We start from the raw sequence: 24,034 nt of genomic DNA on the forward strand, positions 1-24,034 counted from the left end.
GGAGCTCGCCTCAGCCCTTCCGGGGCCCACCCAAGGGCGGTGAGCAGCACCGGCCGCGGCCGGGCCCTGCCCCGCCTTGAGGGAGGTGTCAAGAGGGCACCTCGCGGCCCGCAGCCTTGAACCTGTTCGCGGACCTGTCGTCCACGGCTGTGCCGCTCCCTCTCCATTCACTCGGACGCTATCCCCAGAACCCCTTGGGACGACGAGGTCCTGAAGTTCCCCAGCTGCCATATAACAAGTACTTGTTTGTACTTACTGGAAACTGAGCATCGACTAACATTCTGAACTGCCACTTTTTCCTGTGCTATGGGTTCGGTGAAAGTGGTGTGCATTCAGCTTGCCTGCCCCCTCATGCCTCTCTAAACCTCAGTCCTGCTGCTCTGTTGCCTTCTCAAACGCAAGTCCCAGGCTTCTTCATCTCCTCACACAGCAGTGGCACCATTCCCTTTGCTGTATCAGCTGCCCTTCTCTGGACCTTCCCGAACTCCCCTAAATCCATCCTGTGATGCAGTGACTAAGACCTCCATGCAGTACTCAAGACACAAGTGCACCAGGGTCTTATATCACAGGAGAATGACTGCCTTTGCCTTGCCTGGTGCTTCTCCTGGCAATGCATAGCATTTTGTTGCTTCTCCAGCTGCCCTGGCACGCAGAGCCTGTGTCTCCAGTAAACAGTCACCAACACCTTGGGATCCATCCTGCAGCACAACTGCCAGGTTCCAGCTCAGCACTCTGCAGGCCACGTTCAGGTAATTTTCTTTAGATCCACTGCCTTATATTTATCCATACAGAACCAAACAGACCTCTTCTGTGTCTGCTTGCTGGAGGCCACTTCCAACAATATGATGTGACCTTTTAACTGGCTGTCCCATTTCCATGCACAACAATGTCCTGCTGCACCGTGGGACTGGCTGCCATCCCGACCCCGGAGGCTGCAGGGCACAGCCATCACCCTCCAGCAGAGGAGGCGATGAATTGCTCCTTTGTTTATTGGCAGTTGCTGGAGTGAAGGCAAGCACCCAGGATCTCACCTATGCACAAGTGTCAGCATTTCTCAGGGCTGGTAAGAGCAGATCTGATTCAGGAAAGACTGTGTGTCATGGGAAAAAAATAAACAGCAGGACAATTTGGAAACATGGAGGGAAGCACAGAAAACACCACAGCCAGAGTGCATGCCTTTATCCAAGAGTTTGACAAAACACTGCCTGGAAAAGCTTTAGCATTGCCAAGCAGTAATTTTGTTGCATTTAGGAACAGAGACTTTTAGGGAGACAGGGTTACACCACGAGGTCTCCGCCACAGTGCCTGAATATGTGCCCAGAGAGGTCCAAATTTGTCTCTAAGATGCAGGAATACATTTCCTCCATCTGTAAGATTGGTGGCAACAGTAAGATTGCTTCACCCTTCTGTCCTTGCAGGAACAACAGCGGCAACCCTATAGATTGATACCACGAGAAGGCTATAAACAGCAGTACTTCTGCGCTTCAGCACTGTAGGAAAACACCCTTCACAACATTTTGCCTGACTCCATGAAGGACAGGAGACCTGAAAACTCATCTTAGGTTTTACTTAGTTTGGGGATAAGAGAGGAGCAAAACAAAAGAACTCGTCGTTCAACCCTCCCAGCTCACATAGAAGGGACAGGAGTTGTATGACAATGGTAAGCTGGGAAATGGGGAGACCACAGGGAGCTTAAGACGAGGGCTCTGGAGACAGTGCAGATGCTCAGCAGTGAGGCTATTGCACACACCTTTTGGTGTGCATACGTTGCATCACTCACGTTGATGTGCTAGAACCCAGGCCTCCTTGCTGCCATGCATAGGATGAGTTTAAAAAATTTAGCAACTTTTGTATATGTTTAGGATCATGGGCAGTGCCATTTTGCTTAGTAGAGCAGTTAACTGCCGTGAGAGAGACATGAACAACTAAGTTGGATAATCATGAGTCACAAGAAGGGATGAAATAAGTGTTTCTCATGCAGTGTTGCCGCTGGTCATTCAGCAACCTCAGCTGAGGCTTTCTGTGGAATTTGTGATGTGCTGGAATTACTTGTTCAAAGATAGAGCTGGGAAACACTGCTCTGTTGATTTGGTAATGCATTCAATGTTTTACTAGAGCGTTTCCTGCTAACAAGTGACGTACAAACTTCAAGGTATTGTAGAACTGAGTCAATCTTATTCCGTTTCTGCTGCTGTATCGAAAATTGTAAAAAAAAATGCTTTGCGTCACTTCACTCCTGCTCAAAGTACCACAGCTGAGCTTGGTCATTGTCATCTTCTGGGTTCCTAATCTCACTGCGACAAGTAGCAGTCAGCAGAAGAGAGCAACAGGGAGCTGGGGACATCAATATTAATCTTCACCTCTGCTCCAGCTTCTCTTTTGAATTTTTTTTATATTTAGCTCTTCTGTCTCTGGCTGCTCCTGATGTCATTGCTGCACTAAGGGGAGGGAAGGAACTGGCCTGGCTTGCCATGGGCCGAGAGATCTGACCTGGTTCAGGGCCCTCCCTGGGAACTTGGAGGGTGAAGTGGAAGGAGCAAGTCATGCACTGCCTCATATTTCTGCAGTGTGAGGCAGCTGGGAGCTGCAGCACAATCACTGCTGAACACCACAGGCAGATTTATTTACTGTCCCACATAAATAAATAATCTCGGGAACAATGAGCACAGCACGATGATGATGCAGCAGTGCTGCAGAAAAGAACTGGAGGTTATTGTGAATGACAAACTGAACTCAAGTCCACAATGTCATCCTATTGCGAAAAAGCTAACATTGCTAGGATATATAAACAGGAATGTCACATGTAGGACACGTGAAGAAACTCTTCTGCTCCCCCCTCTTCAGCACTGGTTAGGCCTCCCGTCATGCACACTGTGTTTCCAAAGGGGAGTGGACCAGCTGGAGGGGATCCAGAGGAAAGAAAAAGAAAGCTCTAGAAATACAACCTATGAGAAAAAGATTGATCCGAGTCCTCACATATGACAGAACAGGTGTCTGTTAACAACTTGCAAGCTTGTTAATAGGGAGGTGTCTTAAGAACTTGCGAACTTGTAAAAAGCTGCTATCAAGAGGAGGGAAATATTTTGTTCTCCCTATCTGATGTTGGCATGGTCAGGAAGCAGCGAGCTTAGCTTGAAGCAAAAGAGGTGTGATTTAGGCACCCCCCAAAAAATACAATGCTTCTCCCACACATACCAACTCCACCACTTTGTAATGAGACGAGCAGCTGTTGCTGGAGCAGATTGGTTGGGCAGATGGTAGGTTTCCATCACTGGGGCTCACGTTCAGCCATGAGAAGGGCTGGCCTGTCTGTGCTCTAAGAGGAGGTGCCTGGTGCTGCCCACCCCACTCACTGTGAGCTCATGATGTCACCTCGCCCTGCAAAGCCACCGTGCCCCTTTCTGTCCCATCCCCGTTGGCTGCTCGTTGTCCCTGTGCCTTCAGGGCTGTCAAGGGGGCAGCTGCCGCAACAAAGCACGCAACAGCTCAAGTCTCTGAAGTCATAACGCAAACACAGGGCATGCACTTGCATAATGTTTACCTGGATGTAAGCAAAACGCAAGGCTGAACAAGGTGTTTCTCTTCACTGTGCCTGTACCCAGGAGCCACTAACGCTCACACTTTGTGGAGCATTCCTCTCAGCATCTGTAACAGGGCTTGCAAGTGCTTCATTGTGGCTGTTGGACCTGTAGCTCACCAGCGCTCCCAACTCCCCATGAACCTGGAGCGCACTCGGTGTTTCTCAGCGTGCTTGCAAGAGACTTAGTTCCCAGGCTGAGCGTACAAGGGCTCTCATAGCTGCTGGACTCCTTCCCCGTGCTAGTGTTGCAATGGTCCATGGCTGAGGAAAGCAATCATCGGGATTGCCCCGCACAGATGGTATTGGGTTGCAGCACTGCACTTGCAGATGCTGGTATTGTGAGAGGCCCACGAGAGGCCATGGTCATGAAAGCATTTCATTTTTACATTCCCTAATTTTCTTGACAGAAGGAAATTGCAGTTGTAGGAGATAGCACTCATGAAGGCAGGTGCATTAATGCAGCTGTTTTCAGCCAGGGCCTGCAGAAGAGAGCTCTACCGGGAGCCTAGACAGAGTATCACTGTCCCTACTGCAATGCCTGGCAGTCGTGCGTGGTGTGAGCCCCCTTGTTCCAGTGTCAAAAACAGTGGATCTCGAAAGAGATCAGACAGGTCCCAGATGCCAGTGCTCTCCTTTCCAAAGCCCAGCTCACGTAGGTGGCAAGAGCACCCTGTAAAACACTTGCTGTACATGGGCTACTTTTCTAGAATGAGGCATATCTAGCTAGACGGTGCAACTTGCCTTTAAATGTCTTTCAGATTTATATTTCTGAGATCAAATCAAAATTGTTCCTAAGTACAGGCAGATAGATAAAGAAGCTACCGTACATTTTTGAGTTACTCAGTTACTGGCTTTGAGTCACTCTGTGTGGATTGTGCCATCTTTCCGGCTCTTAAACACAATGTTTGCACAGCTTTGTAGAACCTAGCTGGGGATTTTTGGAGCTGATTTTTCTGCTCTGATTATGTAAAGAGATAACAGGTGTTATGCTCCATTTCAGGTGAATGCTGGGCAATTAAGATTGCTGGAGGCACAACCATCATCATGGTTTGATCAGAGACTCATGCAGATATATGTAGGATTGGCACAGCAGCCCTGTCCACACCGCAAGGCAGATTTAACTGTGAATATGTGCATTTTCAGAGTGCCCATGTGACCTGACCTGTAACAGACAAGTTTGTTCTTTGCATTTCAGGAAATCTGCTGCAGTGTTATAAAGATAAATATGCTGGGGGAATCAATAAACAGTCACAAAATTTCTGAGAGCCAAGGAGGCTTCATGGCTGTTTGCTCATCTATATGAGAGATTAACAATAAACTGATTTTTTAAAAAAAAAAGAAAAGGGAAAAACAACATATTTGGTTATTAAAAGCTGGTTCAACTGGAAATGCAGAGGCCAAACAGAGGTTAGGCTGCACATGTTTGTGGATACCAGCCCTGAACTGGTTGGGGCTGTAGCAGTGTCAGAAAGGAGCAGACAGAAATTGCTGAAAATAAAAGCAAAATGTGAGAAGGTAACTAGTAAAGTGATTTGTCACTAACGCTGGTGGATTTTTGTGCAAAGTACCAGTTGGGTGTCTGTCCGTCCCTGGAGCAGTGCACCCTGAATGGTGAAAATTCAGGGTTTGCCTCAATGGCAAAACTACTGGTGCATGTCGTACGTGCCGCCTGACAGAGACACAGGTCTGTCAGTGCGGTGATGCTCGAGTCTGTGCTCCGCTCAAGCAGCTGTTTGTCAGTCCTGCTTTGTTAACTGTGGCTGGGCCTGGAAGCAGGAACTGCTTGCTCTTGCTGGCTGGGTCTCTGTTCACAGAAACGGGTCTCTGGGCAGTCCTGCTACCAGAGCAAGGCAGTACCAAAAAAACACTGAAGCCATCACCAGTTTCTCCTTCCACTGGCAAAAATCAATTGCTCAAGCTGCGCAAGAAAGAGGGAGTTGAAGACATATGCAACAAGATAGCTGTGGGGGACAGCTGCTGAGGCAGAGGAGCAAACTGCAGGGGAGAGGCTAGTCGATGCTATTGGAGTACAGAAGTCCTGACAGTCAAGAGAGCCAGGCGCCTTCCTGGCAGAAATGCATCCTGCAGGGTATGGCCACCTCTTTCACTGCACCATACAAGGGGTGGCCTGGCCGTGTTTGTGGAACATGAAAGGCTGAGCTGTGTGCTCACGCTTCAGCCCTGGGAGGCTCTGTGCACTACGGGGGGGGGCGGGGTGCAGACCCCGTGTGAGAGCATCCAGAGAAGGACTGGAATCATGCAGAGAGAGGAGAAAGGCGTAGTAATAGCAGGAGGAACCCACTGACCCCATTGTATACCGCTGTCCTCCCCCCACTGCTGGCCAGGTTCTCAGCCTTATGTAAGTGAGTCTGCCTATGCCTCCGGTGCCACATTTTTTTCCCTTCTTGGCAGCAGGCTTCCATCATGCCCTCCCCTGAACCCCACTGCTGCGTGCAGTGTTACAGGCAGAGCTCTGGTTGCATCAGCTTCGGGGTTGTTGCTAGGCAGAACATGCAGCATCGTCCCTGAGGACTCCCAATGCCACATTTAACCCTGGCAGGGCTGCAGCATGGCAAGAGATGGGGCCAGCTGAGGGAAGCGAGAAAATAACACACAGGTGCTTGGAGAGGACCTGCGTAAGCTTCTGAAGGTCACTCGTGTCAGGCTTCGGTAAAAAGAAGAGAGAAACTGTGCAGCTCTCAGCAGGAGAGAGTCCAAGCAGTTTCAATACATGACGTTTCTCTGTGAAGTGTTTTTGAAAGGTGCTATTCCTTGTCCAAAGCCCCCTCGGGCAGGTGGCTGCTGTGGGAGGCCTGCCAGCCAGTCTGGGGCTGGGGACCCTGGCCAGACCCGCTGGCTGACCCCACCACCTGCCAACCTGCCTCCAGCCCCGAGTCCCTGGCCCCCATTGTGGCCTCAGCAGTGCCCATTGCAGCACTGTGGTCAACGACAGGTCGTGACTCCCCAGCAGCATCACCCCAACCCCAGTGCTGAGGGAAGGGGCCATGACTTGCACATGGGGAGGTGCAGCCTTATCGCTGGTGGTGTTGTGAGCATGGGCTGAGCACAACTCTGATCTCCGGCCATTTGCTGCCAAGGCAGTAAGGGAAGGGTCGGAGCAGCCCTTGGAAGACAGGGAGGGTGCATATGCCTCTCTCATTTATCTGGGGCCTGCAGGAGTCGAGGGACAGGAAGGCATAGATTTCACATCACTTAGCAAAAAAAGGCTTTCTGAGAATGGTGTCATCTGTGCTTTGCAGTAACATCAGAGAGGGAAGAATTGCATCATTTCTGTTAGCTGCCAAAATGATGAGTTTGCTTGGGCCTTGCAGCAACCAAAAAAAAAGAAGAAAAAACAAACCTATGGCAACTTGAGCTTCCTTTAACCCTTGAGGCCCTGGTGCCTCCAGGACACTGGCTAGGGAAGTGCCTGCCTCCCTTCAGCCTATGCAGGAAGATGTCTCCTGATTGTCATTATGCCACAAACTGTCCTTTATCAGCTGGTCCATTGGGAGCCCAGATGCTTTGAGGTCAGGACGGACTGATGCTTTCCTCAGGCTCTGAGGTCCATCAGTCTACTCTCGGTGCATTACAAGGTGCTAGGGCTGAAATACCTGGACTCTGTGCAGATTTGCCCCCCACAGTCTTGGAGGACAGAGGGAAGTGGTGCCAAAGGGTGGCAGCCCACGGACTCCAGGAAGCCAAGCTGTGTCCCTCCATAGCCTGCCCCCAGAGAGAGTTAATGCACAGGCATGTTCCAGGTGTTTGAGGTGAACACAGTTGCAACAGGGAGGAGAGGGCAATTTTGGGTGGGGAGAGCAGCCCTCTCTGTGAGCCAATGGCTGAACGACTCAGTCCCAACGCCCAGTTTTGGGGCTTATTTCATGGGCAACAATTTGCAGGAATTTCTTCTCAAGGGGATTTGTCCTGCATGAAAAGTAAGAACTGGACCCCCAAGCTTGTTGGTGTCTCCTTTTCTGTGCTGTAGAAGGTAAAGTGCTATGCTTTGGTATCTTGCTTCTTTCAGGGGGAGAAGTGGGGAGATCTTCCCTGGCTGCCTACACTGAAGGCACCTACTGTGCCTGTGTCTGCAGCTCCCCTTTGCATAAGAACCTTGTTGCAGGGTGGTGTGAAGGCTCTGCCGGGATAGACTCTGCACCGTGCATTTGGGACTCAGCCCTGCTGTTGAACTGAGATGTATGGCTCATTTCTCTGCTGAGTTTTTATGCAGCCCTGCTGCATGTTTCTTCAGCTGCCTTTCTTTTGGTACAAAGGAGACCCAGAAGGTATTAGCAGCAGAGAAGCTGAAGTCTTGCTTTGTGACCCTGTTAGATCAGCCTGAGTTGCTATAAGCAGGCTAATGGCAGAGTAACCGCAGTAGCATGCGGCACCTCTCGGTGCAAACCTCACTCAAGCAGTGAGAAATTTGTTCAGATGGCAAATCCTGTCTGAATCGGGCAACACTACAACCCTCCCAGCAGCAAGGAAGGGGTAGCTGTGTTGTGAATATCTGCGAGCATGGGGCTATGTAACTACCATCAGGAAAGGGCCACTGTTCACTGAATTGCCTTTCAGTGGAGCAGAGATAGAGCAGCACAGGCAGCACAAGCAGTTTGTGTCAGGATTACAAGATAGTGTGCCAATATCAGCACGAATGGGCTTGGTGGCTCAGGAGGTCTCTGCCTGCCCCGTGCCCTGTCCCTAACCTTCTGCAGGTGGAAAGCCCTGAGTCAGCAGCACTTCATAAGTAAGCCTTTTGCTGGCTGGGTCTGGCTTGTGCTCTGGGCAACTGTTCCTCTGCCGTGCCTTGCTTGTTACTCAGCCTTCGGCAGGACTACAGGCCCTTTGCTTGGGGCAGTGCCACCTCCCTGATTTCTCTCTTGGCTGTACCAGTCTTTCTCCATTTTCTAAGCACTGCTCTTTGATCTAGAGTCTCTGGGCTGGGTTGTTGCTCTGCTGACAGAGGTAAGTGTCTGTAACCTGTACCCTGCCACTACCCAGTGCATCCTGATAACATTGGACCAGAACTACCTTTTTGGCATCTGAGATTTGATTTAAACGGTGCTGCATTTCTGTCTGCAGACTGGAGGGACATTCTGGATGTGAACACACATAGTGGGCTGATCCTTGTGGTTGCAGCTTGAGGTGTGCAAGTTCATAGCTGGGGAGAGGGGGGGCAGGGGTGACCTGGCCCTTCTGTCAGTGGAACATTGAATCTGCAGTCAAACGCTAACTACAACATGCTGCCAACTCTTGGCCACTGGCTTTAGTGGGGCCTACTTCTCCTCAGCCTGGCAAGTCCATGCTAGGCAGTGGTGCACCTGGCACAGAGAGGTGCCTTTATCTTTCCCACTGCATTGTGCGCTCACTTATGTGTGGGGTTTCACTCCATCTGGCCCCAAATACCCCCCTACTTGCTGCTGCTGACTGAGTTGACCATAGGCAGTAGGTAGGGTCTACAGTTTTTAGAAGTTTTACTTATGGAGAGTCATGGGTTGTGTCCCCAAATGGGCAGATCCCTTGTTTGGCATGTGTTAACTAAGCCCCGGAACTTCACTTCACACTGACAGCTCTCAGGATGGACTCGTACCTGATCCAAGTGAACGGCCATGGAAATCATGCCCCTATCCTGGATGTTCATCTCAAGACCAATGGGAACAGCATATCACTGGGGAAGGTGAAGGGCCGGAAGGGAAGATGGGCTGTCAGGGCTTCTGAAATGTCAAAGAAGACTTTCAATCCTGTCCGAGCCATCGTAGACAGCATGAAGGTGGAGCCCAACCCAAAGAAAGCTATGATCTCCTTGTCCTTAGGTGAGCATGGTGCTGTGGCTGAAGCCTCCGGGCAGTGGGGTCAACTGGGTGGCTGGCAGATTGCAGGGCTCTGAAGCATAAAGCTTGTGTGAACACCCAGGGATAGGCCAGACAACCACACAGCTCTGCGCCTGTCACAGGTCAGTAAGAACTTTACTATTTTTCAATCTTCAAAAAGGAGACCCTACGGTCTTTGGAAACCTTCCAACAAATGATGAGGTCACACGGGCTGTGAAGGAGGTGTTGGACTCAGGACATTACAACGGTTATGCTCCATCTGTTGGTAAGTTGATAAAGTTCTTCCTGTGGGAGAAGGATGAAGGCGTGTGCCAGCTCCTACCCCACAGCAGGTATATGGAGCCCACAGACATCTTTCCAGTAGCACCCTGTGGCTGCCCTCACCGATAGTCCTGTGAGCGCACAAGCATGTGTATACCCCAGATACACCTGAGTGCTCTCCCCTGCTTGATCTCTTTGAGGCCCAGAGCCTCCTGCAGAAGCTATGTTTGCTCCCCTAGACATTAGAGCAGGCAGGGTTTCAGGCACCCAGAAGGGCTCAGGATTTTCTCTCCCTGCCATGGATTGCAGCCAGGCTCCTTTCTGATCTGCCTTGACCAGGACTCCCCTTGGGGTCCCTGACTTCACAGACAACATGAGCCTGTTTGCAGTTGGTGCAAAAAGCATGCATAGATCATGCCTGCCTCACAGGACACTCCATGTGGTGAGAGGGAGGGCTGCCCCTGTGCCATCACTAAACAGTGAAGGCCATGTAATAGCGCTTGGCCTCCTGCTGGATCAGAGCAGCTCCATGGCTACCCTCCACCCTCCTCCTGTCAGTTCTGTGGCCAGGACATGCTGGGGCCAGAGCCTGCCTCCCTGCCCGGGGTCTGTCCCTGCTCTTGGCCTGCCTGGCCCAGCCTTGGGGCTGCACAGTGCTTGGCCTTAGGCAGGACAGTCTCTGCCACCTTGGGACAGTGGCACTAACAAATGGGCTTCCCCCAGCTGCATGGCAGCTGTGAGCCTTGTGCTGGCAAGAAAAAGGACAGTCTGCAAAAACCTCCCTTCCATGTTTGGCTCCTCTTTCCCCAGGCTACCTGTCCTGCCGGGAAGCGGTGGCCGCATACTACAACTGCCCAGAGGCACCACTGGAGGCCCAGGTACTGGTGCCCAGCTGAGACACTCCCACTGCAGTGCCTAGACCACATGGCATGGGGGCCCTGCCCCAGCTCTCTCCCTCCCCTGCCCAGCTGCGGGACTGAAGGCTAGCCCGTGGTCTTGTCCCACAGCAGCCTCCTGCTGCTCTCATCCCCTGCCCTGAGCCCTTCTCCACCCTCCTCAGGAGGAGGCTGAGCTCTCCAGCTGTTGGAGGTTTCCTGCTTTCAGTCAGGCTCTGGACTTGTCTTTTTTGGCTGAGAAGCTCTCACCTGGCAGAGCCTGGGCATTATGTCACTCCCACGTGGCTGGGACACTTCGGAGTGGCTGTGCTTTCTGCTGACTCCTGTGTGCTCTTTGCAGGATATCATCTTAACGAGCGGCTGCAGCCAGGCCATAGAGCTTGCCTTGGCAGTGCTGGCCAAACCAGGCCAGAACATCCTGGTGCCACGGCCCGGCTTCTCCCTCTACAAGACTCTGGCATTGTCTATGGGGATCGAGGTCAAACTCTACAACCTCTTGGTAAGTGGTGGCCAGCCTGGAAGGGGCAGCCCTGACATTTCTGCCTCTCAGAAATACCCTGGCCCTGCCTGGGAAGTGGGTGAAGATGACCTGAGCAACCCTGGTCATCCTGTCACACCTCAGCCTGTGTGGCAAGTCCAGTTCCTCAGCCGTTACTTCCCCTTCTCTTCACTTCACTAGCCAGAGAAGGCCTGGGAAATTGATTTGAAGCACTTGGAGTCTCTGGTGGATGAGAAGACAGCCTGCCTCATTGTGAACAACCCGTCGAACCCCTGTGGCTCTGTGTTCAGCAAAAGCCACCTCCAGAAGATCCTGGCAGGTAAGCCTGCCTGAGTGTATCTATCTGGGACATGGTTGCAGTCTAGCATCTGCTCACATTGCCTACGTCTCAATCACTGCAGCACCAAGGCCCAGGGCTTTGTTTCTCTCTTCATGACTGACTCTAGGTCAGGAAACAGGGTTTGCTTGGTGTGAAGGTGTTGCCTTTCTGGGCAAGAACATGCAGAGTGTGCATCCTGCTCTTCCTCAGATGTTCTGTGTGGCTTGGACTGCTCATTTCTCCACTCTGGCTTTGCAGAGGGAAAGTGTTCACAGGGAGCCCTGCACTTCCTGAGCCCTGGCCTGTCAGTGGGAGGGCTGTGCTGCCTGCCCCCACCGGTGTGAGCAGAACAAAGGGCCAGGGCAGGGACCGCCAGTGCCTGGGCTCTCTGAATAAACTGTCTGTAGGAGAAAGATAGGGACCCTCTGCTCTGAGCTTCCCTCAGAGCCTTGCCAGGCCCTGCAGCAAAGGGCAAGTCTGCTCCCATGGAGGATGCAGGTGGCCAGGCTAAATGCCCTCTCTTCCACAGTGGCATCAAGACAGTGCGTGCCCATCCTTGCTGATGAGATCTATGGAGACATGGTGAGTGTCAGTTGCAGTCCCTTGCACCCCCCAAGCTGCCTGTCCTTTCTGATGCACTTGCCCTTTGGCCATGGCAGCCAGGTCTCCAGAGGTGAGTGACAGCTCCACTCCCCTATACTGTGCCTGGGTCCATGCCTTGAGCTCCCAGTTCTCTGGTGTCCAGTCCTGGGTGTACTTTTCATGTCCAGCTCCTTTTCTCTTCCCAAATGGCTCACTTTCATGTGAGTGCACTTACCATGTTCATACCTTGAAGCTGGGAGCTTTCACCATCAATTTCCCATCACTTCCCTGCCTCCCTTCCTGTTATGCCTCATGCATACCCCCACAGTTCTCACAATAAGAGGCAGGGACAGCCCTAACACAGCCTGCTGTCACAGGTGTTTGCTGACTGCAAATATGAGCCCATTGCAACGCTCAGCACCAACGTGCCAATCTTGTCCTGTGGTGGCTTGGCAAAGCGGTGGCTAGTCCCTGGCTGGCGGATGGGCTGGATCCTAATTCATGACAGGAGAGACATCTTTGGTAATGAGGTAAGAACTGCTGAGTCACAGCAACAGACCTGCAGTGTCTTCAGTGTGTGGATCACCAGGGCTTTAACTGATACAGGCATGTACTGCTCTTTTGCTCTCACATGGGTATCACCCAGTTGCTTAAAGTGCTTTGCTGCACCTCCAGGCTTTTCATGTCCCTTCCTTACTCCATCTGCTCCCATACATGGCCTTCTACCCACACCTACACTGTCAACACATTCCTTGTCTCTGCTCTTCCTTCATATATGCCTTGTCCTTTTTGTGTGCTTCTAATTCCTTCTCAAAAAGCTCCAGTGTTCACCGAAGGTATTGCATGACTTAGCCAGCATGTGGAGTCCATGTGTGGTCTCTATGTGCTCTTATATCGTTCCTTTTAAAAGTAAGAACAAAGCACCTTGCAGTGCTGCCAGTGCTTTAGCTGACTATTTGTTCAGCTATGTTACGAGAACAACCATCTATTGCGGTGACTTTTCCATGTAGAGGGCTTTTTGCAGAGGAAGAGGGAGAAGAGAGGACCAACTGAGTGAGCAGAAGAGCTAATGCTGGTTGTCACTACCTGGCTTTGAAAGTGTGGATTGTAGGCCCAAACCTAAGGGAAATGCAAAGTGGTATTTGGAACAGATCTGGCTTTATTTGTATTAGCTATATTCCAGCCTGTTTGGAGTCAGATTGGGAAGCTCCCAAGGTTGTCTCTGTTGGCATTACAATGTGCAACTGAGGAACAGAGAATGACACTGTAAATACTCTGCAAATACCTAGCATATAGTCAAGCAAATATTCTTTAGTACTCTGTGTGCTCACTGAAGAGAGGGCAATGAACAGCTGTAGAAACACAGAGTAGGCCTTGTAGCTGTCACCATGTTTTTTCAGATCAGGGATGGCCTTCTGAGACTGAGTCAAAGGATCCTAGGACCCTGTACGATTGTCCAAGGAGCACTGGAACGTATCTTGCACCGAACACCTCCTGAGTTCTACCACAACACCCTCAGCATCCTCAAGGTAAACAGGCTGTAACAGGTCAGCAAAATTTGTTCGTGGATTGTTTGGAGGGAGTCATATCTCCCTAGCTTATCATCCCTCCCTGCCCCACTTTAAGGTGCAGTTCTGTCTGTGACTAGGAGAGCCCAACAAATCCAGTTCCAGCAGGAGACATGGTAAATGGGGCAGAAATATTGGCTGTGTTAAGTTTCAGGCAGCCCAGCCCTGCAGCTGGAGCTGGTGACCCAGGGGATGGGATGTTTGGCATGGACTTGCTGAGCTCAGCTCAGCTCAGTCACACCTGCTGTGCTCAAGGCCATGATCACCCATGCTGTTTGCATTCATTGTCCCTTTATTTGCAGTAGGCAAACCTGTTTATAGTCCTGGTCCAGAGCTTGGCTTCCATTTGCTGAGCTGCTTCCTGGAATTTCTCCTGTTTTGAAATTTCCCCTTTCTGCTTTTCAGTCCAATGCTGACCTTTGTTATGCTGCCTTATCAGCTATTCCTGGCCTCCAGCCTGTGCGGCCTACTGGAGCCATGTACCTCATGGTAAGTGAGGAGAGGGACACACCATTTCCAGATCATCAACACTCACACTAGGTCCCATTGCCAGTGCTTGTCAATGGTTTCAGGTTGGTGCTTGGCACCAGGTCTCCATTACCATGCATTTTCACATTGCCCTGTGTGGCAGATGCATCCCTTGGTCACTTTAGAAGGCCAGAATACGTTGTTCACATCTCACATCGCAGAGGCTGGTACATTTCTCCCACTTGCTCCTGCACAGAACTCAATGACTTGTACTTTGCAAGACAATGTTGCTTTACCTGGATTTGAAGACAGCTGGCAATGGGAAGCCCCTCCACTACAAGTTAGACTATCATACCTCCTGTTGAAGATGTAGCCTTCTTCCTACTAGCATGTCTGTCTTCTGCCTATGCTAATGCCACTTTTCCTACCTTTTTCCATACCTTTTTTTTTTTAAAGTTTTTATGATGTGGTGAAATTTCCTTTTTTCATCTCAACAAGCTCAACTGAGACATTTAAATCTCTTAAATTTAATGCATTTTTAATCTCTTTTTTTTTTTTGTCTCATATTGTCTCCACTTTTTCATCATCTTTTAAAAATGTGGACCCAGAACTGCAGAATACTGCAATATCACTCTCACTCATGTTCTATAGACAAGTCTTTTAACAGTTGACCCTGTTTCCAATCTTATCCAGAGCTACACAGGTCATTCTGCTTATCCTCCTTGTGTAGAGACACAGCTCTAAGATTTTTTTTCACACTTACTGTTCTTCTGCAGCACCTGAACATCTCTTTCAAATTAAATCATCTGGTAAAATTTTTCTTCCATTGGCTTTTTCAGAACTTCTGCATGCAAATTATCTCTCACTTGGTTTGTTTAAGAATATTTTCATAAGATATTTTAAATAATCTTTGGTTATAAACAAATGGCCAGGATATCAGTGTTTTTACGTGACAAAGGGACAGCCTCCTTCTTTCCAAATACAGAACAGAAAAATTTATTGAACATTTCAGCATTTCCATGTCATTTTACAAATGATATCATCCTACAAGGATTTATTTGTTCATGATACTCCTGACTTTGCTATCTTCCTTTTTTTTTTTTTTTTTTTAAACCAGAACATTAGTTTGTCTTTTTCTTACCATATGGATTTCTTGCATGACAGAATTATTGATGCATATTGACTGGAGTTCTCTCCCAAGCTCTTTTTCAGTATCTTATTTATTCGTTTTCACTTGTAATTCGTTACAGTATCTTTGCCATCAGCTGTCTTTAACTGAAGTTCCAGCTTTAGGTAGTTAATGAATACCTCTTAAAGAAGCCCTTGTTTTCATTTGTATGTTACTGTTTGTGTCTTACATTCCAGTCAGCTCAAATCATGAGTAAAAATTGAGGACAGACAGCCGCACTCAACTGGGAAGTTGTTGGGACATGTGGGTAAGCAGGGACACTGCAGATAGTTTTGATGCTCTTGGTTGCCATGTTACATCCCTTTGCTGCAGGTTGAGATTGAGATGGAGCATTTCCCCGAGTTTGAAAATGATGTGGAGTTCACTGAGCGACTCATCTCGGAGCAGTCTGTGTTCTGTTTGCCAGCCACGGTGAGCCTAACGCTGAGAGCCCCAGAGAGCTGAGAGGCCAAAGCATGGGCAGAGAAGCAACAGGGGTTTGCAGCCCTGAGCTCTGGGGAAAGGTTGGGAGTTGTGTGTGCTGTGTCCATGGTCTGTGATGTTGCATATGTGCTGGCTGTGAAGTGCAAGTGCTATCTGTAGGGATGGGGACTGGCACTCTCTAGCTCACTAACAGCCCTCAGTCAGGCTTCCAGGATCTTCTCAGTTCAAAGCTTGCTCTGTATTTCTGAAGTTGGCAAAGCTATATCCCTGAGTCCTATGTACCCCCACACCTCTTTGCTGAAGCTGCTCCCTCAGCAGCCCCGGACTGCTCCCACCTATGTTCCTTTCTTCACCCTGTTCCCAGTCCCCCACCCCTGTAGGCACGGGGACAGACTACAGGCTGAGAACATCTGTGCCCTGTGCCCACCTCCTTCTAGCTCCATTTCCAGCACTGAATACAGATGAGGCCTTAGATACTCTCCAGCCCTCTCCTTCCCTGGCTCCTTCCAGCCCATTCCCTGGGTCCTACATAGCCCATACAGAGTCTTTTGGCCTGTCACCCTCACAGCATCATGTCTACACAGATGGAGATGGGAAATTTGCTTGGAACAGAAAAAATTCCAAGGGAGCAACAGCCCAGCCCTGCTGACCTACACCGACCATTTTCACCTGCTGACACAGCACATTGCCCCAAGGCAGGGCTCTGAAACTACAGCACTATCCCAGGTAATTTGCCAGCTTCATTCTTTCTCATTTCAGTGCTTTGAGTACCCAAACTTCTTCCGTGTGGTGATCACCGTGCCTGAAGAGATGATCTTGGAGGCCTGCAGTCGCATTCAGGAGTTCTGCGAGACACACTACCAGGGTGCTGAGGGGGCCCAGGATCTGGAGTGTGACAAGTAGCCACAGTTGGCCTCCTGCCTCTGCCAGGCTAGACCTTGTGTTGAGGCAGCAGCTGGGCAGGCAGGGCTGCTTCCAACCAGCCTCACATCCCCCTGCCTGCAAGCAGCCGCCGTCCTGCTGCTTCATTTTTTGTGCTCCACAGGCCCCTCAGCACCATGGGAAGAAGCAGCCACTTCTCTCTCCTCCTCCACTGCAGCTTGCACACCCTCTGGCATCCAGTGCCTGTGGCCTCCATATACTCTGCATTTGTACCCTGTGTTGATCTGTGCTGCCTGCAAACCAGCTGCAGGCAGGGGCACATGGCTGCTCCTGTGCCAGGACCCACAGGCCAGTAGTTCCTGTGCTGGCTGCACTTCCCCGTGGGGACTGGAGAAGGCCACTGTCTTGGAGGACAAGAGAAAAGTATCCACCTCTTGCTTACCTGTGTTACCTTAGGAGGCCAGAGCTCTTTATACCAAGCCCTTTGTGTGACAAAGGGAGTAAGTTATTGTGACTTTTTTTATTAATAAACATTCTGACATAGCAGTCCCTGCACTGTGCTCCTGTTGTGCCAACTCTGCCTTGGCTACTGTGTGGGTCACCCTTGCTTGGCCTATGGTGCTGTAGTGCCCCAGCCCTGCCTCTGCCTCGCAGCTGGCTCTCCAGGGCCTTCCCTGTCACCAGGAGGGGCATGATGAGGGGGCCTCAGACCCTCAAAGGCACCCACCAGGCCCTGACGGCAGGACGGGCCCTCCAAGCCTGGCAGAGACTTGAGCCGGCCACTCCCACCCCTCATATGCCGGGGTCTTGCTGTGGTAGCCTGGCCTCTCCCCGCAGAACAGCCCTGTCTGCGCTTGCCCGTTGGCCCTCACAGTCTCTCCCCATAGCTCCTGACAGAGCAGTGGGTGCTGGTGCCCAGTGTTGCTGGGAGCTGCTGACCCCTGGGCCAGGGCCAGCCGTGCCAGGCACTGGTGCCTAAGCACTCAGGGTTGGGGCAGCCGGGCATTCCCTGCTGCAGTGGTGAGGAAGGGGGTGACGCCCCATGAAATGCTCGTACTGTATGGGGTGTTCATGACACACCCACAGTGCCAGCTTACTGATTACTGAATACATCAGCTCCATAAAGTAATAAGGAACTGCTGGCCTGGTGTCTGTTCATTCCATGGAAACAGGAGGAGTGCTTGTGCAGCCAAGAGATGGTAACGCCCATCGGACCACCTGGTCTGGTGAGCTGCTTGGGAGCCATTTCTGAAACTGACAGAGGGGCAACTGGCAGAGTACCTCGCATCTTCACCTACACCTCTGTTCACCTGTCCTGCTGGGATCCACAGGTCAATCCTGCCTCCCCAGTGATGGGAAAAGTGAGCTAGCTCTAGATTACACACTGCCAGACGCCCTGCCAGGTTCTGTAGACATCTCATCGCCTCCCATCCATTACTCAGTACTCCACTGGAGGGGAGGTGTCTATATGGGAAAGAGAGCAGTGTATGAAAAGGTCATTGACACATCAGCCTAGTGTCCATGCTACATCCTTTCCCTTCAAGGAAAGCAATACCAGAACAAAAAGAGAGAACTGGAGCTATGGGTGAATGGTAGATGGCTTCAGAGATTTCATGCCACTAGACCTCCAAATAGAGCCAAATAACCTGAGCTGCTTAAGACAAGACGTTGACAAATAATAAGTAGGCTTGCATGTGAGGGGTTTTTGGGACAGGAGACCTTTACAGCATGACGTTGCTGCATTGTTATGCTGTCTTGCAGCTACTATAGCTGTCAAGTTGAACTGTCTGTCTCCTTGAACTCTTCTCCACATATCTTGGATTCTGTGGCTTTAATTCCCATTACTAATGAACAGATCCTGGTTTTAGAGAAAGCCTCTGCCTGGGTGCTGCTTTGGGAATCCCCTGCTTGGGGAGGTAATGAAAATAAATTCACTCTTTGCATTTCATCCATGGTTTTGTGGTTGTTCCTGTGTCCTGCCTGTGTCAGCTCATACCTTGATCCACAGCCATCCTCCCTGTCTTAGCTGGGGAGCACCAGCTGTATACCTTGGAGCAGGCTTGCAGTATGCTTCTGCTCGTCTCTGCACCGTCTGGATTGGCCATATTTAAGAGCAGGGTGACCTACCCCAGACATGGGAACCTAGGCAGTGAGGCAACTTCAAGCCTAGTGCTTTCCTTGGGAAAAGACGGAACTTCTCAGCTGATGGGCAAATGAAGGTGAAATGTGCAAGTCCTCAGTTGGCAGCGAGGCCCAACCCAGCAGGGCAAACTGACACTGTGGGTGGGCTGGGCCAAATCACACCTGGCAGCAGTGAGGCCATCAGCTCCCCCAGGTGTCTCAGGAACCTGGATGCAGCCCAGCCCCTGGCCCCAGCATCGCCCGCTCTCTGCCAGGAGCCCTGGCTGCCCCCAATGGGGCGGCAGCCTGCAAGAGTCCCTGAGCGTCTTCCTGCCATGGGGCCGTGGCCCTTGACCAGGATGGCCTCTGTGAACTGGTCTGCTCTCCACCACCATGTAGCCACCTCGTACACCTGCAGCGGGAAGATGTGGTGTGCCCTGAGCTGGACCCAGGCTGGCTGCAGAGAGGCGGTCTGTGGATGATCAGGGAGGCCCTGGCGAACCAGGGGAGCTCAGGTGAGGCTCGAGCATTGCATGGGAGTGGGAGGAGGATCCCAGGGGAAGGTGTCCGTGCAAAGCTTCTTTGTACATGAGGGCTGGCACATAACCTCATTTTTCCAGGCTGTGCAGGCCTGACAGAGACCAGGTGAGCTGACCTGCTCTGGTGGCATCACCTGTGGGGGCTGGAGGAAGGAAATACTTGGTGCATGGCAAAGGGAGGCACAGATAAGTTTCCACGAGGAGGAGAAGTGGCCAGGGAGAGACTGCAGATGTAAGAGGAGGTAGCAGCAGTGGGCTGGGAGGCAGTACCTTCTTGAGGTGACTGGGAGGGATTTTGCACACCAGACTGTGAGAGAGTAGAAGAGTTCTGGAGGAGAAGAAAGGCTCAGCGTGGGTAAAGTCTTGCTAATGACAGGACAGCCACTAAACACACAGCCTCAGCAGAGTTCCAGTAGCTGGAAGGCCCCTGAAAGCTGGCTAGCTAAGCTGAGCAACTGGTCAGAACAAGGTTGGGGGTTCTATCTTCTATACTGGCCTTCAGCCTAGGATCCTAGCACTGGGGAAGCATTCTGAGGGGCAGAAGCCCTGGATCTTTCTGATGTTTTGGCTGTCTGGCATGGGCTCTCTCACAGTGCTTGAAGCTCAGACCTATACCAGCCCCTTGCTTTGCCATGTATTGTCTTCCATTAGCCTGTATGACTTGAGTCAGTGTTCACTGAAGCCTTGCCAGAGCAAACAGGTGCTGTCAATAGGTCTGAATGACTTATTTCTTGGATGCCTGACAGAAGTAGTTGGTGCTAGCATAGGGTCTTCTGCACTCTAGTGCATTGTGTGGACTATGCATGCTTCAGCTCTGCTTATTGCTCTTGTTCCTCTCAACTCCAGACCAGCTGTTCTACTCCAAGCCTCAGGGCACAAGCTGATGTCAGGTTTTTGACAGCCTGTGTACATAAAGAAGGCAGAAGCTGACCAGTGAAATGAATTCAAAGGCTGAATAAATACACGTTCTTCTTACTGTTTTTCTCTTTTCTGTAATGTGTTGGTAAAGTATTATGTGACCCCATTCTTAGAGTCTTGTTTATATAAACTTCTTTCTTTCTCTCCTGTTTTCCCATTTTCCCATTCCCTACCACTTGAGATACTAGAGTGCTATAATACAATGAAGCCAACAAATGAGTATTGCCATTGCATTAGTTTGTAAGACATGGGAACGTGGTCCGGTAGGGCTCTTCCTGGGTTACAGACCCCTACTTCCTGCTATTGAACAGACAGCTCTAGGGCAGAGCTTTGTTACTTGCCTAGCTACGGTAAAATACCTTTTAATGTCATTCTGTAAGATAATGAAAATGCAGATAAATGAAAAGAAAATAAGTTAGTACAGGGGTTGGTAGTAAGGAGAAAATAGTAATATTAACTCAAGTAATGGAAAGGTAGGTGATATTGGAGACCAGCCAGGAAACGGAATAATGTCAGGCAGATATGGCCAAGATGTTTGTTTACTAATGCAACGAATCACCAGTAGAATAGAGGAACTACAACTACTGATACTGGTCATAGCGTGCGGGAAACTTACAGACTGCCATAGATTGGCAATCATGAATGGAAAAGGACATGCATTGTTCATGAAGAGTAAAAACATAAGTAAAAATCATGCGAGAAATAAGTAACGATGGGGGTAAAAACCACACTTGCTTGTCTGAAAATCTGTTTGTAGAGAACTTAGAAGAAAGAGTGATGGAAGGGGTCTTATTGGCCCTGCATAGCGTGTGGGAAACTTACAGACTGCCATAGACTGGCAATCATGAATGGAACATATGTATTCAAGGACATGCATTGTTCATGAAGAGTAAAAACATAAGTAAAAATCATGCGAGAAATAAGTAACGATGGGGGTAAAAACCACACTTGCTTGTCTGAAAATCTGTTTGTAGAGAACTTAGAAGAAAGAGTGATGGAAGGGGTCTTATTGGCCCTGTGTGATTACATACAGAGATCTCCATGGTATTCAAATAAAAAATGCAGCGAGGGACTGTGTGATTATGGAAGACTTTCTGCTTTTCAGGTAGAGACTGGAAAACAAATATTACTAATAATAAGAAGAACCAGCTGTTCCTGATGTGATGGGGAGATTTGTTCACTGAATTAGTGAGTTAATAAGAAATGACACTACTTTAAAATTGTTTTGGCAAGCAGTCATCATCTTGTAGAAGAGAGTTATGGAAAACACCCTCCAATCATGTGAACACAAACTGTATCAGTTTAAATTACGGAAACAAAGGTCTGGTGAAGTAAGGAGCACAAATACTAGTGTTTGGAGAAGGCTTGTAACTTTCCTAGACTATAATGTATTTCCATGTTCAACTCTGTAGTCTGGAACAAGGGGAATAGTTGTTTGCACTCAACAATGGTGACTTCATGGTACTTGCCAATGGCTTGTGACATACATAAATGTCTTCTGCTGGTCCAAACTGCTACATCCTCAACAGCAACATGCATTTGTTCTATTTTTTTTTTCTTTTCTTACAAAACTGGGGCAAAATGGTTCAGTTAAAAACTATGCTCGGTTGCCTGGAGGTTGAGCATTTTTCATTAGAACTTTCCTGCTGCCTTCCTCATACCACTCTTTAGTTCTCGATGGCTGCATTTATAGCTCATTTGTCTTCACTGAACACTGGAGTCCTCAAGTCTGCATCTATGTTTTGCAGTGTTTAGTTCCTTTCCCAGACTGTTCAGCTGTCCTTCTCTTTGAATGCATCTCTCTCAGGCGAGATTCATTTCGCCCAAGTCTTGCTACTGCCATCTGAAATCACAAACTCGTGGAGTAATTTTGGTTGAAAGAGGCCTTTGGAGCTTTACAGCCCAACTCCCTGTTTGCAACAGGGTCAATTAGAGCAGGGCCCTTGTGCAGCTGAGTTTTAGTATCTCCAAGAATGGAGATCCTACAGCCTGTCTTGTCTTCTGTTCCAGGGTCTAACCCCCCTCATTGTGAAAAATTTTCTTCTTACATCAAGTCTCTCATCCTGTGCCTGTGCACCTCTGAGAAGTGTCTGGCTCCAGCCCCTCTGAGCTCTCCTGTTAGGTAGTGTCAAACAGCAATGAGGGCTTCCTTTTGTCTCCTCATCTCCCAGCTAGACAGATCCCACCTCCTCAGCCTCTCCTTGTGCATCCTGTGTGCCTACTCTTGGCCAGTTCTCTGGCCTCTCCTCGTCCCACTCCAGTAAACTAACGTCTGTCTTTTACTGGACCTTGTATTCCAGATGCAGCCTCCCCTAAGAGAGGGGAAGGCAACCCTCTATTGCCTGTGAACTGGCCGAGAGTGCGCTCTGTCCTATTGCCCATGCCATTGATAAGACATTAAACAGTATGTGCAAAAAGATGTCTTTAGTTTGGAAAGCTGTACCATCTCCAGAGTGATACATAAATGCTTTCTCTAACAGAGGCATTAATTGCCACTTCTGCTGGTGGTTTTTTGTGAAAATGATTATATTTTTATCTTTCTGCCACTTCATTTTGTGCAGGGACACTCAGAAAACAAACAGTTTCATTTGCTTTGATATTCTAGGCTTCACTGATTTTTTTCAGGGTTTTTTTTCCTCCTTTTCCACAGTGAAAGTGGAAAAAATAGTTTCTTCATCTGAAGAATATTTTTAACCTATTCCTATGCATAATGTCAGGCTTTGTTTCCATACATGTAAAGATTTTCACATAGAAACTCAGTCACTCAGTTTATCTGTAACAGGTGTTTTGCAAATTCGCAGTTTCTGGTTATTTGCTTTATGTGTTAATCACACTCTCTGCTGTTGGTTTTAACAATCCCTCTGGTCCACTGTGTTTCATAGAGCGCTTGCTGAACGACAACAGAAAAGTTCTTTGCTTGTAAGGGTAACTGAGCTCTTTTGTAAAGAACTATTTACAGAGATACTGCAACAGCAAGCAGGGTGGGGGAGCGAGGGGAGTCAGCCACCATCCTTACTTTTGCCTACTGCAACTTTGGGTCCTCCTGTGACAATTCAGGCAAGTCTATTTATCTCAAACTGATCTAAATAAAAATACAACTTTAACACTTATCTCAAACACCAGGGAAAAGCAACACGAGTGCAGGAGCACACCAGCCTGCCCTTGGAGACATGTCTCATATAGGACATTCTATCGGTCATTTGTCTTACCTTTCCTTGTTCTGGAAGCCACACGGGGCAAGATCTGCTCCGGCTCAGGAGGAGCTTGCTCTGACTGGAATTTAGCATAGACATTGCACCTCTGCTCCTATGCGTTCTGGTGCTTGCCCGACTGCTGCATTTCCTTTCCATCTTCTGTGAATGATTTCTAAAACAACAAGTGAGACTGTATACAGCATCCCTGCCAAAAAAGGTCTTTCTGAAAGTCAGAGTTCTGCTCTGTTGCCTTCATCCCTGTGAAAGTGATGAGCAATTGACATACAGACTTTTTTTTTTTTTTAAAAGATTACTGTCAAGTTTCTTTTCTGCAAGGAGCAGGGTTTTCTCTGTGCATTTCAAACCACAAAAATGCAGCAGTAGTCAAAATCCAATGATCGGTACAGGAGATCATGCATGGCCCTTGTGTGAGTGTTGTCCGAAAAACGGATTCATAGCCTGGTGTGTAATAAACGAATTTCCACACACACTCAGGGAGACATCGCTTATTCATTTACGTGTTTGCGCAAAGGCAGGAGCCAGGTGATACCCCACAAAGCTGGCTCAACTTTACACAAAAACTACAGCGTATTTATCCTGTTACGTGATTAGCAAAAACACACCCAAGTTTACACTTATTGGTTAGTAATTACACCTTCATTTGTTATTGGTTAGTTATATTTAAATTAGCCTCGCTTGCTATGTAAATTAGCATGTATGCTCCTTACGGGGGGGGGGGGGGGGGGGGGGGGCGAGTCTGTTGT

General features: G+C 49.4%; 1 protein-coding gene across 1 annotated transcript; it reads left to right on the plus strand.

Annotated features, from left to right (window-relative positions):
* The first annotated feature begins 7,517 nt into the window (after window positions 1-7,517).
* TAT (tyrosine aminotransferase) lies at window positions 7,518-16,519 on the plus strand. Its single transcript, XM_009705119.1, has 12 exons — window positions 7,518-7,571; window positions 9,158-9,393; window positions 9,572-9,676; window positions 10,483-10,550; window positions 10,909-11,067; window positions 11,248-11,386; window positions 11,916-11,968; window positions 12,346-12,498; window positions 13,369-13,497; window positions 13,942-14,025; window positions 15,506-15,604; window positions 16,376-16,519. Exons 2-12 carry the CDS (start codon window positions 9,159-9,161, stop codon window positions 16,517-16,519), a joined length of 1,368 nt encoding a protein of 455 aa, XP_009703421.1. The 5' UTR covers window positions 7,518-7,571; window position 9,158.
* The last annotated feature ends 7,515 nt before the right edge of the window (window positions 16,520-24,034 follow it).

The sequence above is a fragment of the Cariama cristata genome, unplaced genomic scaffold (assembly GCF_000690535.1).
Source record: "Cariama cristata isolate BGI_N322 unplaced genomic scaffold, ASM69053v1 scaffold6568, whole genome shotgun sequence".
Classification (NCBI taxonomy): Eukaryota; Metazoa; Chordata; class Aves; order Cariamiformes; family Cariamidae; genus Cariama; species Cariama cristata.

Bases quoted from the DNA above. Each gene is read 5' to 3' on its own strand.
- TAT (XM_009705119.1), top strand. From the start codon at position 9,159: ATGGACTCGTACCTGATCCAAGTGAACGGCCATGGAAATCATGCCCCT. The intron at 11,969-12,345 runs GTGAGTGTCAGT...CTGCTGTCACAG, and splicing joins ATGAGATCTATGGAGACATG to GTGTTTGCTGACTGCAAATA. The intron at 13,498-13,941 runs GTAAACAGGCTG...TCTGCTTTTCAG, and splicing joins ACACCCTCAGCATCCTCAAG to TCCAATGCTGACCTTTGTTA.